We start from the raw sequence: 15,107 nt of genomic DNA, 5'->3' as shown, positions 1-15,107 counted from the left end.
TTGGACTATACTGAAGAGGACTGCTTCTGCAGTTTCTGTGGGTGGATTCATTAGCATGTGACATGCCCAGAACTGAAGACAGCCGAGTCTGTCACCACAGCTTGCAGAGTGAAGTGTGTGTTTGTGTGTGTGTTTGTGCGTTTAGGCTGTGGCTGCCGTGTGGCAGGGTTACTGACTTGGATTGATTCTGTTAGAGCATGTGTTATGTTCGTGTGTGTGTGTGTGTGTGTGTGTGTTGGGGAGTGCATTGGTTTGAATTGACTGTGTGTGTGCGTGTGTGTGTTCAGGGTCGGGGAGGAGGGGGTTTGGTGGTGTTAAGGAAGCTGCCTGGCAGCAGGTTTTGCCTACTGTGGTAGCTCTGTCTGTGTACCACACAATCTAATCTTGCCATAGGGTGAAAAACACGCGCGCGCACACACACACACACACACACACACACACACACACACACACACACGCACACACACGCACACAGCCACCACTACAACCTTCTTCACTCCAACAAACATCTTTGTGAGCCTTTTGCAGCTGGGTATATAGTTGGAAATGAGTCTGAAAATCATCAACCAACAACCCTCCATTACATCTAAACGGACACTTTGCTTTTCTGCTCAGCGCTTCATCGATCACCTGCCATATGTCAAGCGGAGGCTGTTATGGATTACTAAAATACTGAGGGGCTACTAGCAGCCAATACGTCTGTGATATTCCTTTGGTTAGTGAGTCAGAGACCCTGAAGATGGAGCGAGAGTCTGGTCCTGGGAGAGGAGGACTATTTCTGTGTCGCCTGCAGCCACTGACACAGCGCGAGTGTTTACTGCTGTGCCATGCTGCCTCTCACAGTGGGAGCAGTTGAAGGATGACGGCTGACATTATTGTGCCTCCAGCCTGTAGCAGGAACAGTACAGGGAGAGCATATTTAACCATCAGGTCACCAGACCAACTGCAACATTACAGAGAAAAGGAGTTGATGACTGCAGTCGCATGGCCATTGCAGCAATATGCAGTCTGTTAATTTGTCAACCTGCAGCCAAGGTTAGATTTAAATAGACCTCTTTTAAAATTTGAGAGTTTTCTCAGAGAATCAACATTAAATGTATTTACAGCGATGTAACATAGTTTTAAAACGTAAAAATATGAAAAACAACGGCTGGCTTGATTTTGCAGCAGTACACCTCTCTCTGCACAAGATGGCACTGGTAATACACGTGTCCTGAGCAGAGCCTGAGCCGCAGTCTGGATTGGAGAGAGCTATTCCTTCAGGTTACTAATCTAAATACAGACACTCCTCATACATTGGTTTTCACTCTCCTCCGCCCCAGAATAGCAACTCATTGATCTAAATGAACGAGAGATTATTTGAAATGAAAATAAGCAGCTGGGAGTGAAGTTTCACTGCTTTTTTTAATAAGTAACAAAAGGAATTCATTCACTTGTGAGCCTCAATGATAGTGGCCATTCCTCAGGCCAGGTAGGCAAAATCCTTTGAACTCTGCCAACCCGTTCGCTATCTCTGTTTTTCCTGCAGAGTAGTCAATGTTGTTTGCTCTCCATCAAAACAGTGATAAACAAGTGCTGGAGGGGGGGTTCCTAGACAGTGTATAAAATGCATGAGAAAAATTGTGCAGGGCTTCATTTGAAATGATATATTCTTTCATTCTGGTTTACAAGGGAGGTGTTCACTGTCACAGACTCAAGACTATTTTGCCTTATATCTAATGTAGACAGTATTAAACCATACAGGGTATAAATGCAAATTAACCTTCATGTATATAGATGTAAGGGTATTAAAAAGCCCTATACTAATAATCAAAGATCATTTGATTTGGAATAGTTCAAGTGTTTGCATTTTTAGAAGAAAAACAAAAACAACTTTTTCAAGCTGAGCTCCACTGACTCTGCCTTACATATTTGAAGTGGTCTTTGAAGGCAATTGCTGAATATCTTGGTAACTAAGCTACATTAATTTACTTAACATCACATTATTTACATTTTGTTTGAAAAGGAAACCATGAACACTGAATGCTAGCAGCTTCAAAAGCTGTAGATTTTTGCTGTAGATTAGACTCAACTGGTTTCCTCAAGATGCTTTCATTTTTACTTGATCTCTGGAGATTTGTGTTTCGCATACCAAGATGTGAATGCACTTTTTCAGCATACAACAACTGGACTGTGATCTATGTTTGGCTTTCATAAAGGTACAACTGCAGTATCACCCCGATCCACTACCTTTTCTCGGTCTCCTCCATGATGATTTTTAATTGTGAGATGTCTGCACTTTAAAGTTTGACTTTCATGGTTAATATTGGACTTTTGTCCCATCAGACATGAGAAGCTCTCAGGGAGCCAGCTGTAATATCTGTATCAGCCTCTCCAGTCAGGGTGAGCCATCCCTTTCAGACCGACTCTCAGGGCTTCCACGGCAATTTGCTCTCACGACTACACAAAAGAGTCCTCAAAGTCCTCAGAGACCTCGGTAGATAGACAACTAACAGCATCTCACGGAAAATAACACTTTACACTATTTCCCAATGCTGTGAAAGCAAAAGCTCTACAAAAGCAGCAGCAACCAGTATGCTGTATGCATCACTTCAATAAACACTCAACTATTTGATGTGATAAGCGGGACATAGTGAGAAATGAATTATATAAACAATGATTTTATGAACTTTTCAGAAATGCCTAGAGGCTTTGCTGTACATTTGTCAGTTTATTTGAAGTATCTTTGCAATTATTGCATTTGTTAACTCATTTTTTACTTACATGTTGCTTTGGGCTATTGACATAATTGATTTAAAAATAATAATACGGTTGCAGTCTGAGTTCCATTCATGAGCATATCCATAAAACATTTACATACAGTAATATGTTTCACCCTTTTTCACGTAATCCATTTCGCTGCCAAATATTATTGATATCACTGATATTATTATCACACTGCCAATATGAGTCTTCATCCAGCTTTACCTCTAGCAGGCGAGATGCTCTTTTATTACTGTAAACAACGCATTATTATGCATCAGATACACAAGAGAGACTCGGGTTATGAAATAGAATCAATAAAAGCATGCACGTCTAGCTTTTTCTTGTCAATTTGATGCAAAATGTTTTTGCTAATGAGCAATGGGACTAATGGAGAAGAGACAAGAAGGAAGTCTTACAGATTGCATGAGTCAGATTCAAACCCACACATCAGCTTTCAAATCACATTGTTTCACATGATTTTACAACTCACATTATTCATAAAATGAAATTTTAATTGGAAAAAAAATCATAAAGACAAAGAAACATACAGAAGCCTTCAAAGCAAACTAGGACAACATGAGTGCTCCATTTTTGTCTCTCTGTTTAACTTTTGAATATCTCACATCGCTTGAATACTCTTGGGCATTTATGCACCTTGTTATTCTGATGACAGAACATCAATTGCAAATGCCTATCTCGCTTGCTTATCTGTTACTTTCAGATGAGTGTAATTTCAGCTCGACAGATTGAGATGTGTTGTTACACATTCAAATCGCCTAAGCAAAGAAGAAACTGTTTGAACAGTAGCACTATTTAAAGACTGTTGTGGATTGCAACAAGAGGGAAAACAATGAAGCATAAGACAACAGCAACTACATCACAAAAGACAGCTGAGGTCCGTGCATCTTCAGTTATACTGCACCTCCTTAGTTTAACATGATATTAAAAACAGATAAAAGAAATTGTTCTGATACATAAAGCCAGAAGGAAAATTTGTCTAATTATGTTTTATCTTATTTTAATTTGCTTATTTGTTTCTTTCCCTCATTTTGTTTTAAGTTGAATATATTGCATATAGTATTCAAATTGTACGTAGATATAGAGAGGGTTTTTCATTTGCTTAAGCAATAAAATTAAACAGATAACAAACAACTGAGACAAAACATATATATTTAGTTAAATGGCTAATGTGATAGCACCACTCAGACTGTTGCATATATTTGTGTACTGTATGTAGATTTCCATACATACAGTATTAGTAGAACAAGTCTTTTAACCTATGAAGTAAAAAAAAATTAATGCATGACAAAGTCAGGACAGAGTGCTAGAGCAGATTAGTTTCTGGTAACATCTTCCAAACTAAATTGCACTCATTCAACAGAATCAAATAGCAAGAATACTAAATGGGTAGATAAGCAAAAGAAATTAGACAGCTGTAAACGAGCAATGTCTTTTAAGAAAGAATCAAAACACTTCAAATGCCATTTAGACTGTGGGCCAACTTTCAGATTGGATAATAATTGTGTGCAATGGACTGCTTTGGTCTCAGAGTGGTCTGGAATATTTATCGACAGGAGAATTTGCACCTACAACGATATACAGTTTAAATCCCAGACAGCACACGCCCTCCTCAGATCCTCCCCAGCATGCGGGCGATCCACCAGTTGCACGGCATGACAACCTGACAGATGACCCGGCCTCCTTGGTAGTAGTATGGCCACGGGTTGAAGCCACCCAAGGGCTCGTGGTAGCGGCGGCAGTAGCGGTAACCACGGCGACAGTACTGGCAGCAGTAGCCGTTGTCATCCAAGCGGTTATCCAGCTCGATTCCAACGTCTCTCTGCAGAGGACACAGCAATGGGCAGGGTTACAATCACACACACATGACAAATGCCAGTCCTCCCAAGGCAAGGGCAGGAGAAGAAGAAAAAAGAAGAAGAGGAAGGGATGGTGTGGATTGATGAGCCTGTTTTGCTTGTAGGTCAGCAGAATATATGTAAAAACCAAACCGGAGTGAAAAGATCAGAATTGATGTCTGTGAAAATGCAAAGTTGTGCCTTGTTTGATGACTGTGACAAAGAGATCAAGATAGCGGGCAGAGTGAGCGAGCTTGATTTAAGCTGCGGGAGCATAAAACATGATCTAATACCCTTGACCTTTCTATTATACCAGAGGTAGCATGGCTTCACAATGCCCCATCTCTGAATCCAGCATTCACAGCCTCTCTACCAGTGATATCTTCAATCAAAGGGACTCTAACGGCGATAGGTACCAGCATAATTACACTATTTCTTTCATCTCTGACCTCTTAACTCCCTCGACCGAAGCCCACACTCTGCACCAAAATGGCAGACCCTCCTCCAGTAGAGCATTCAAATTAGAGCTCCCCACGTCTTGGCGGCCTCCCCCTGACCTTGACTTTAAGTGCATGGCACATTCCTAAAGCAATTAGCAGAGTAATGATCGCCTAACAAGGATTCTTTCATTTGCTCTTGCTGGCTGCCTCTGAATTTATAGAGGGGCCAAATGAAACCCAAACGAAAGGTAAATTGGGTAGAATTAATGGCCCATGGTTGGTTCATGCCCTCATAGACTTGGGGAGGGGGGGGGTTGAGTGCCATGCCTTTGATCAAGAGCAACTCCAAATGGGGTTCGGAGAAGTGCCACTTAACTCACCCCGCAAGTTGAAGCAGCAACTGCCCTCAGTGGGCATTTGACCACATTTCAATCTCTTTTAGTAAATGAATCCTTAGAGACAATCCGGCGCAGTCTCGTTAAACCGCTGGGATCCAGGAGACGATGACTTCACATTCAGAACAAACTGGCATACAAGTGCTTACAGTGAGTCAGCTACATGCAATAGTGCAGAACAAAACACATCCGCTCCTGGGAATAAAAAAATGTGTGGGAATTGTTTAAGAGGACAGGACCCGCAGGAGCACATGGCTGAGTCCCTTTAGTCCCCAGCTAGATTTAGAGTGTGAATTAGAGGTTTTCTTGCATCTACTCTAAGTCAGTGGGCAGTCAATCAGAGTGGTTTTACACACATTTTATTTGTTTTCTTTTATGTAGCAGCTATAATCACATAACAAAAAATTCATCATAAGCATGACTCATAAAATGTACACCACGCATTTCATGTGAGCTATGATAAATTGAGTAAAATTACACACTCATGAGACATACTTAAAACACATAGACAGGGTGCGACAGATGATATCTGGGATAGCTGGGTTTGATTTATTACTATGACAAGAGCAGGTAGGCTTTTAATGATTTATTATTTCAGTCAAGTTTCAGGTCATCAGCTTCCAGGCAACAATCTGTTATAGAAACAACACGAAAGCTGTCAATGGACCAATGATAACCTTATCTGCTCCTCGCAGCCCAAACTGGGATGTTATGAAATCTGGAGCTCCGGCTCAGAAAATGGAGAAATTATTCTATTCAAATGATGCTGCGTTTATCAAAACAAACAGCCAATAGGCGGCATTGTACCTTAAAGACAATTAATCAGAGCTATCCTTTTAAAACGGAGGGTACATATTAATCACTCTGGCTCGGAGTTGCCGTCTCTAGTGGGATGCTGCGGTGATAAGAATTGTTCACCTTGGGAAATCTGAGGCAGTCACTCAAAAACAAGCAGCATTAATGAAGAGTAAAAGCCATTACCCCCTTGCTGCATCTGATTTCATCACACACTCTGGCACACGTACACGTACACACACACACACACACACACACACACACACACACACACACACACACACACACACACATACAGACACCTATGTGCATAATATGAGGTGCTGGATATGAATGAGTCTGCAGAGTAGAAAACTGCGTCAGTCGTTCAATAAGATGTAATGAATCAAATCACGACTCCTCTAATCTCCAAACTTGTTGGTGTTATTTCACACACACTGATCACTGCTCTTCATGAGCCTGAAGCATGCGCCTGAATGTGGTATTACATCTCATAGCAGAGCTCGTCACATTCATTCTGGGATCAAAACAGCAGAGATAACATTTCTGTTTCATACCCTGCTTTTTAATCCAAAAATGTTTTTATGTAGAGGTACAGGACGGTCACAACAGACAAAACTGCCTCACCGCTTGATCCTGATCTCAGGTTTTCATCTCACAGTGGCGTGGAATTACAATGAAATTGGATGTAATTGAATGAGGAGATAGTCATGTATTTCAGTGTTCAACACTGCCTGTTTACCAGAGTGATAAGGAGCTTTAGCTTCAGTGTAAAGATTTCTCTGCAGGCACAAACAGCTCTTGTAATCATGGATTTGAATTCCTTCAGCTTTTGACACTTGTGTTATGCATTAACAGCCATCTAGCCTGACCCTGAGTGTGGTCCAAGTTTAACACACAATACGTACACTTTGATGCAGGCAGAAGCACATGCCAAACATGTTTCCACATGTACGTGAGGTCAGCTCATATTGGAAGCCCCTCCTTGCTTCATGGGTCAAGGACAGTGGTACCATCCCTTCAGCTTTGTTAGATGGTAGTTATTCAGTTTGAAATTTCCAGGGCCACCTCTGATACACACTGCACTCTGACATGGCAGCTGTGGCAAAGGTCACTTTCATATATCTGTCAGCCTCTGTCACAAGGACTCAAACGATTATTCTGCTTCCCAGACATGAACTGTGAAGAGTTATGAAACTCAGACTTATGAAACGCAGATGAAGTGAATGCATATTACTATGTGTCAACGTGTGTGAGCATGATAGATGAAAGGATGTAGGTAGAGAGCTAAATAGTGTGAGCAGCAGACTGTGTGTGTGTGTGTGTGTGTGTGTGTGTGTGTGTGTGTGTGTGTGTGTGTGTGTGTGTGCTTGGTTGCTTTCTGACTGTGTGCACATTAACATGAGGTCTGGACGAATCACAAAAAAAAAAAGAAAAAGGTTTGGCTAACACATGTGGCATCCCACTGGAATAAGCGAGAGTTCAGACTCCCAATTACAGACTGCTGCCTGCCCTCTGCTTGGCCACAAAGGCCTTTGTTATCGCCGGACCCACAAACAGAGCCTGGATGTGCTGTTGGAATGGATTGCAGTGGTATGCATTACTCTGACTACGCTGATAGTGCCAGAACGCTTCAAAAGGAGAGACTAGTTTTTCATTCCCTGGTATGTTTTAATTGCATAGCACTGCATCTCCTGCCGCAGATGATGAGGGAGAAGGCACAGGAGACTGGGGGAGGGGAATTGAGGAGTTGAGCGGGAGGTGTTTCTGGGACGGGCCTGATAAATGTCAACATTATAGGACGTCTCATTTCTCTGTGTGTCTCTCACCGTTTCTCACTGCTTTGAGAAGGAGACCGAGCCCGACTCATTATCCTTGAATTTAGCTTTAGTAGCTACTCACCTGTGAGTACTGAATGTGTGTGTGGGGGATATCGGTGCACCTGTGTATGTTTCTGATATCTTTAGTATGCAACTGCAATTTTTTTTGTGTCAATATGAGTGCACAATTCCTGTGTTATATACTGGTTTATATGGTTTTCCCTCAGAGTCAGGGATGATTAACCATACAGTGTTGAGCGGTTTACATCAGAACACCAGAATATGCCACTTGGCCTTTCCAGTCATTTTATACGCTTTGATAATTTAAGCATTATTAATAAACGTAACTCATCTGTGAAGCAATGAGTGACCTTGAGAGTGCTCCTTCGGAGTGCCTCAGAAAAAAGGAAGTGAGAAAAGGAACTAACGGGTGCTGTAGGCACAAGTTTCTGCCTTTGAAAGGCTGGATATTCCTCTCAATTAATGGAGAGACATTAAGAGAGTCTTCAATGAACTGGCCTTACTTAAACAGATATATAGAGCAATTGCTATGCCCTCTGGTGCACAAAGTCAGTTTTAACATCAATTAGTGAGCGATTTATATGCAGAAAGAGTCAAGGCAAAGCTGGAGCTGATTGAAGTGGCTCTACTGTAGATCGTGGTGTAGCCTGGGTTGATGTGCCGCAGGGGGGCCTACTTACATAGTCGTTTACGGCAGGGTGGTCCAGGACGTCGCGGGTGAAACGCTGACCTGTGACCTCTGCATCGGGTGCATCCACATTTCCAACCTCAGGATCTGAGAGAGCGGGAAAGAGAGGAGCTGTTTATGTTCTTGCAACAGTTTTTCTATTGTTTGAAGTAAAGCTCTTAGATTAAATTTTGGCTCGCACACTCTATTTTCCCAGTGGCTTGATGTTAATTACTAACATTCAGGAGAAATACTCTGGAATTTATTCCAAGCTTTTTCATGCTTCTGTGTAACAATGATTTTGTTGCTGTTGTGATACTAACATACAAATCACTTTCCACAGATCCTAATTAGTAAAGCCTACACAGCCTTTTGAGAAAAATCCCTAAAAAGCAAATCTCCAGATGACTATCAGCTAGAATGGAATTTAAGTAGTACATTTACTTAATTACAGTTTTGAGGTACTTGTACTTACAGTACAACAGTTATGCTTTAGGTTCAACATTTGTATAATCCAACATCCTGTACTTTTTGGGTTCAGATTTGGTAAATACTTTTGGACACTTTTGTCTTTATATAAGCTAAGTGAGGTTTCCAAGAGCGTTTATGATCCATAATTACACTCAACATTTTGATTTCTGATATGTTTTCAATATAAACTAATCCATCATCTATTAATATTGTGGCTTCATCCTCCTTTTTTTCGATTTTCAATAAACATAAATTCTATAAAATAAATGAGTTGCTCTACTCACTTCTAAAAAGATGATTTCTAAGGTTGTGATAATCTAACTAGACTTTCAGCTTGATTTTCTTTATTTTAAATTAAAAAAAAACTTTATGACTCACATAACTACATAATTTACATTTTTTGCAGAACACGTAACATAATCATCATATAAACTGGTTAACATCAGCTCCACCTCAACCTTATACATTAAAATGCTGCTTACACGTTGATATTACATATTTGACGTTATATATTAAAACACTCTGAATGGGGGTTGTTCTGCATTATGAGTATTTTTTAGTTTTGATCGTTTAAGTAGTCTCGCTACTAACACCTCCGTACTTTTACTTTTACAGTGTACTTGTAATTCCACTCTGTTATTTATAATTTTACTCAAGTACTGTAAAGGATCTGAATGGTTCTTTCCCCACTGGCTATCGGTCTCTCAACTTTCCAAATACACAGAGAGTAGCCCGGGCTGAATGCTTAATGTTGTCGGGAAAACATGTGGTCCCTATGGGCCTGCCTATAGCCTGTGGGGATGCCCTCTGGCGAGAGTGTTAATAATCTGCATTTAGAGGCCTCTGCTCTCACCGCTCAGAGGAGAGGGATGGATCCAGTGGATGGGCAGCTCCTGGCAAATCTCCCAGATCTTAGAGTTGAAGAGAAAGGCTGGGTTAACGATGGGCTCCTCAGCAGGAACCCATACTTGGGACTCTTCCACCTTCATATCCATATCCATATCCATGGCCTCGGTCTCCACCTGCGAGGAAAACACACACACACACACACACACACACACACACACACACACACACACACACACACACACACATAGCATGTCAGAGCCTGTAAAAATGTCCAGGCTCCACACAAAGTATATAGTCCTGCATTTGCGCTCTCCTCCCCTGAGCCACGCAGCAGCTCCAGTGTCATCGTTTTTATCTTTCACCTTTTTGTCCGCTGAGAGGTCTGCAACTTCCTGACTCCCACTGCCCTGACTCCCTCCTCTTTCTCTCTCTCACCCTCTTCTCAAGCCTGCGGCATGCTCTTTCTATCATACATCATTAGAATTCACAGACAGTGATGATTTGACTTTTAAATGACTTTAGAAGTGGTCTTCATTACTCTGAGTGTGGCTGCAATATCATTTAATGTGACAGACACAATAAAGCCTTGCATTCACCCCTCCTTTCCCCCTTCCCCCCTGCCTCTTTCCCCCCTCCACCTTAATGCTTCGCTTGGCACCCAGCACTATCAGTGTGCTTAATTTGTTGATACTGTAGTTCATGAGCTGTAAAGTAAACTATTATTGCTTAATGATAGGGACTACACGTCAGTGTTGTCTAATAGAGACATATGAAGGGGATTTGGTAATGCTCTCCCCTAACAGTGCAGATATTTATTTTCTTCATGTATATGTAAATACACACACAAACAAACCCCTCTTCCCATTCCCTTGTTAATTAGCAACCCAGAACAGAAAAACAGTTCACTTGACAAATGTTTTTACAAGGTGATTTTCTCCCAGTCTAAAGCTTAATTGCACATTAGTTAAGCTTGACGTAGAATCCTGGGGCTATAGTAGGAGCAAGAATCATTTATATTGGGTCGTGCCCCCTCCCTCATGTTCACCCCTGTCACTCTCGCTTGAATTACAGTTTTGCTTTCCATGCTGCTTCTTGTTTGTCATTGAGCAGCACAGTTGTGACCTGCAGAGAGGAAAAAAAGACTTAAGCACATTCTGTTGTTTGGGTGAAGGAGGTGTGTAGCCCAAGCTTTAGACACACTTCCGCCACTTTTATGCGCCGGCCAGTAGACTAATGATGACTCGGAGGACGGGTGTAGCAGGGTTGTGGTGGTACGACGGAGGGGGTGCTTTGGCAATGAGCTGGTGGACTCACCGTTCCTGTGGCTGCAGAAATTAAAATCACGCTCGAGGAACACAAACAGCACTCTCTAATTGGACCTCTTAACCGCTGAAGCCAAGTTAGTCTTCTCTGAAAGTAAATAGAGGTCACGACACAGGGCTCACAACATGACTTTGACTTCACAGTTGAGAAACGACTCCAATAACTTGCAGAAGAGGGCCTGGGGGGAAGTAGGAAAGGTCAGCACGGGGCAGGGATTTCTAAATGCCAGTTGACAAGCACAAAGACAACATGATTATAGTCCTCCAGTTTATACACACTTTTGAAAGGCTTTTCTATTTTGATATTGACAAATGATATATTATTAGGGCACAAGCAACTTTTTATCAAGTATTGGACCTTGGGAATGATGCTAATTTGTTTTGTGCGGCCTGCTCCTGGTGTATGTATGCTTTCTGCCCACAGTGCTTACAACTTAATTATACACCAGTTGTGCTCTAGTTAATGAATTTACCCTCTCTTGCCACTGTGTCCCAAGGGGGGAAACACTGTCTACATGACACATTGTTTAAAGTGGAGCTATGTTCGCCAGAGATCAACACATATTTTCTCATGAAGAGTGTTAGCATACTGTACATTACACAGGGAGGGGTTTCATTATGCAGAGTACCAGGTGGGAGATTTTAGTTGACACCCATATTTATGCAACTGACAGTGAGAGTGCTGGCACTTGCAATAAAGGCCTGATGGACTTATACATGGTTTGCTCGTGGGAGCAAAGTAAAGCTTTGCACCACAAATAGCAAACTGTGACTTGACAGTGCTGACCTTTGAGGGGACAGACAGAGAAAGAGTACAAAATGGCACTGTCCAGTTTTATTGAGCCCTTCTCTGAGGAAGCATAAACTGCTCCGCAAAAGAGACATGGTTGACAGATAATTTTGAGACTGCAGTTGGTTGTACAAATACATCTTTTGAATGCTAGTTGACAATTACCAAGTTTGCTAGCTTGGATAGAATAGAAATATGATAGCTTATGATGTTCCTGGCTGGCTAGCATGTTAGCGGTTAGCTTACTAGCTTTACTAGTTTAGTTTTTGGAAAGACACTGCTGTGCTTTAACTGGTGTAACCAGGCTTTATGATTGAATATGTCACCAACTGTAGGAGCTGAAGTTTTTTGTTGCAGAGTAGTCCTACTGGTTACCCTGTCATGAATTGAGCTCATATCTTCATGCAGACAAATATGAGACAAAACAAACCATACTGTGTGCTTGCAGGACTTTGGTGTATTCACATCCTCTGCAGTTTTTCTGTTTGCAGTTGTTGTCTGAGTGGGAGGTTTTGGGTTGCTGGGTGAGCTTTGGTCATCCATATTAAGTGGCTGTTTAATGGAGCAAGCAGCATCAGTTGACAATGTTAAGGTGTGTGAGGGAGGTGGATGGTGATTTCCGTGTCAGACTGGTGGGACTGGAATGAAGCTCAGGGATTACTCCCTCAGACGTTTCATAAAGGAGGCAAATTGAAAAGAGAGGAAAAAATCCTGGCAAACAATTCATGTTTGTCACCTGGTTCTCCCTCACAGGGGCTGCATTTCCTTATCAGCCGCTTGCAGTTTTTCCGCAATTTTTCCCATTGTTTTTCACCTCGGCTCTAAAGCCTGCCGCGGCTGCTCTGAGCGCTCTCTCCTAAAAGCCTGCGGCTGGGTTAAGCTAGGAACTATTAGTGCTTGGCTTTAAACCCTCTGAGCTTCATGTGTTTCACCACCTGAGGAGGAACTTGTGCTGATCTTCTCCAGGGTCACACGTGGGTGGATTCTCACAGAGGACGGATCAGGGGCTGCTGTCTGATGTGATAACAGACCTATCAGCAGTGATTGTTAAGCCCCTGACACACCAACCCGACGGCCGACCGTTGGCAAAAAAGGCTGTCGGCTTCCCAAGGTCCAAAAAGTGCCTCAGAACACACCGAAGCGACACCAACTTGAGCGTACGGTCTGCGCGTGCGCGAGACATAATACGTCTCCATAATAGCAGGCAGCGCTTATCTGTAAATGTCGCCCCAAAAAATTAAAACCGCCTGTACAAGGCAGGATTAGCCAGGAGACTTCTTCTAAATAAATGGCGCACTTCCAACTTTGTGTGGAATACCTGCAGAACAGGGACATGTAAGTAGTTCTATACAATTTATTTTGTAGTGCTAGCATGCTAACAGTTAGCCCCCTAGGCCCCTCGTCTCGGCTAGTTACGTAAAAAGCTGTGCAGATTTTGAACAGCTCACCTGGAGACTGAAGGCAGGACACATTCAGAAACCGTATCTCACTCAAAACAGCATCGATGTTTTTTTTTCAAAGTTTGTATGCGTGTGGAAGCACCAGAGACATAAAATAACACCCCAAATCCCAGAAAAAGTGATTTTTTTCATAATATGGGCACTTTAAACGAGAAATAGGCCATGCAGTTGCTGAATCTGTCTTCATTTCAGATCGAAAAAGGTCAGTTTAAAATATTTTCGTCAGATTTTGATAGGCTTAGTCACGCTCATCCCGCTCGTCATTTCCGGGTTAGCACTCCACCAATCAGATTGGTCATTGAGTCTGACTGACGAAACGCATCATCTGATCGCTCATTTACAGCACAACACGGAGCGCAAGCCCGAGCCCGGCCCGAGCCCGTGTAAAATGATAGAAATTAAGACGGGACCGGACGGGTTGGGTCGGATTCGGGCAAAGATCTACAGCTCTAACCACCTATCTTCATCCACCTTTCCTTCTCTCCTCGGGGCTGAAAAGTGGAAGTGAAGCAGACTAGAGGAACACAGGAGCTCAGTGACAGACTACTGAAGGGGATTGTGTTTTCTGACTTGTTGTGATGTTTCCCCCACCAAGTTTGTGTTAATGTTATGTCCGCGTTTTGAATGTCAAACAAATGAACTGTCAACTGAGTGCCATTGCTGGTTGACAGAGGAACGAAGACCGTGCTAACCCAAAGAGAAGAGTGGAACACCGCCGGCTGTGACCAAGGTAAGGCCTCTAATCCTTAACTCCAGTCTGGCGGTCAAGCGTTAGCTTCTCTAGTTTTCAAATGCCCAAGTAAAACCAAGGTCTGTTATAATCCTAGACGTAACAAGAGTAATCAAGTTTTTCCAGGGTTGGTTATGCCGTGACACTCTGCCCAGACTACAATAGACTACGTCCTTCCAGACCAGCCTAACAGAAGACATCCTTCTTCAACCTTGACCCCTCCACTTTACATTCATTTATCTTCCTCATCATCCAATACCTCCAGAATTTCTATTAAAACAACACATTGTTGTGGTATGGATGCTAGTGAAGCAATCCATAAAGGAACACTTGATCATTTTAGTTTATCACAAACATTCAAAATAAACACGTAGATACATGGTTTTCACTGGACAGTAAAAAATGTTAAACTGTCATCTGAAAAGTAACTAAGGCTGTAAGACAAATGTAGTGGAGTAAAAAGTACAAGTACCTTGAATGTGTACAGTACTTCAGTAAATGTACTCAGTTACATTCCACCACTGCTTTTATTTTTATTTCATTCATTTTTTAAAGATAATTCTTTTGGGCATTTTAGGCCTTTATTATACACAACAGCTGAAGATTTGAAAGGGGAGAGAGAGGGGGAATGACATGCAGCAAAGGACCACAGGCCGGAACCCAACCTGCAGCCGTTGCGGCAAGGACCGAGCCTTTATACATGGTGCGCACGCTCAACCAGGTGAGCCATCCAGACGCTCCATTCC

At 42.3% G+C, this 15,107-nt stretch overlaps 1 protein-coding gene across 2 annotated transcripts in view; it reads right to left on the bottom strand.

Annotated features, from left to right (window-relative positions):
* Nucleotides 1–2,697: 2,697 nt before the first annotated feature.
* tnmd (tenomodulin) overlaps nucleotides 2,698–15,107 on the bottom strand; it is a 56,089-nt gene continuing 43,679 nt past the window's right edge. The window contains exons 5-7 of one of the 2 annotated variants that reach the window (XM_031302840.2): nucleotides 10,064–10,232; nucleotides 8,753–8,847; nucleotides 2,698–4,585 (exon numbers count right to left, since the gene is read on the bottom strand). In XM_031302840.2, coding sequence (XP_031158700.1) covers nucleotides 4,376–4,585; nucleotides 8,753–8,847; nucleotides 10,064–10,232 — 474 coding nt within the window. In that variant the 3' untranslated portion in view covers nucleotides 2,698–4,375. The remainder of the gene's footprint in view (nucleotides 4,586–8,752; nucleotides 8,848–10,063; nucleotides 10,233–15,107) is intronic. The other variant, XM_036001533.1, reaches the window with a different exon arrangement.

This window comes from Sander lucioperca, chromosome 1 (genome assembly GCF_008315115.2).
Source record: "Sander lucioperca isolate FBNREF2018 chromosome 1, SLUC_FBN_1.2, whole genome shotgun sequence".
NCBI lineage: Eukaryota > Metazoa > Chordata > Actinopteri > Perciformes > Percidae > Sander > Sander lucioperca.
The sequence above is the reverse complement of the archived record's forward strand: the minus strand, read 5'-3'. Positions and strand labels throughout refer to the sequence as shown.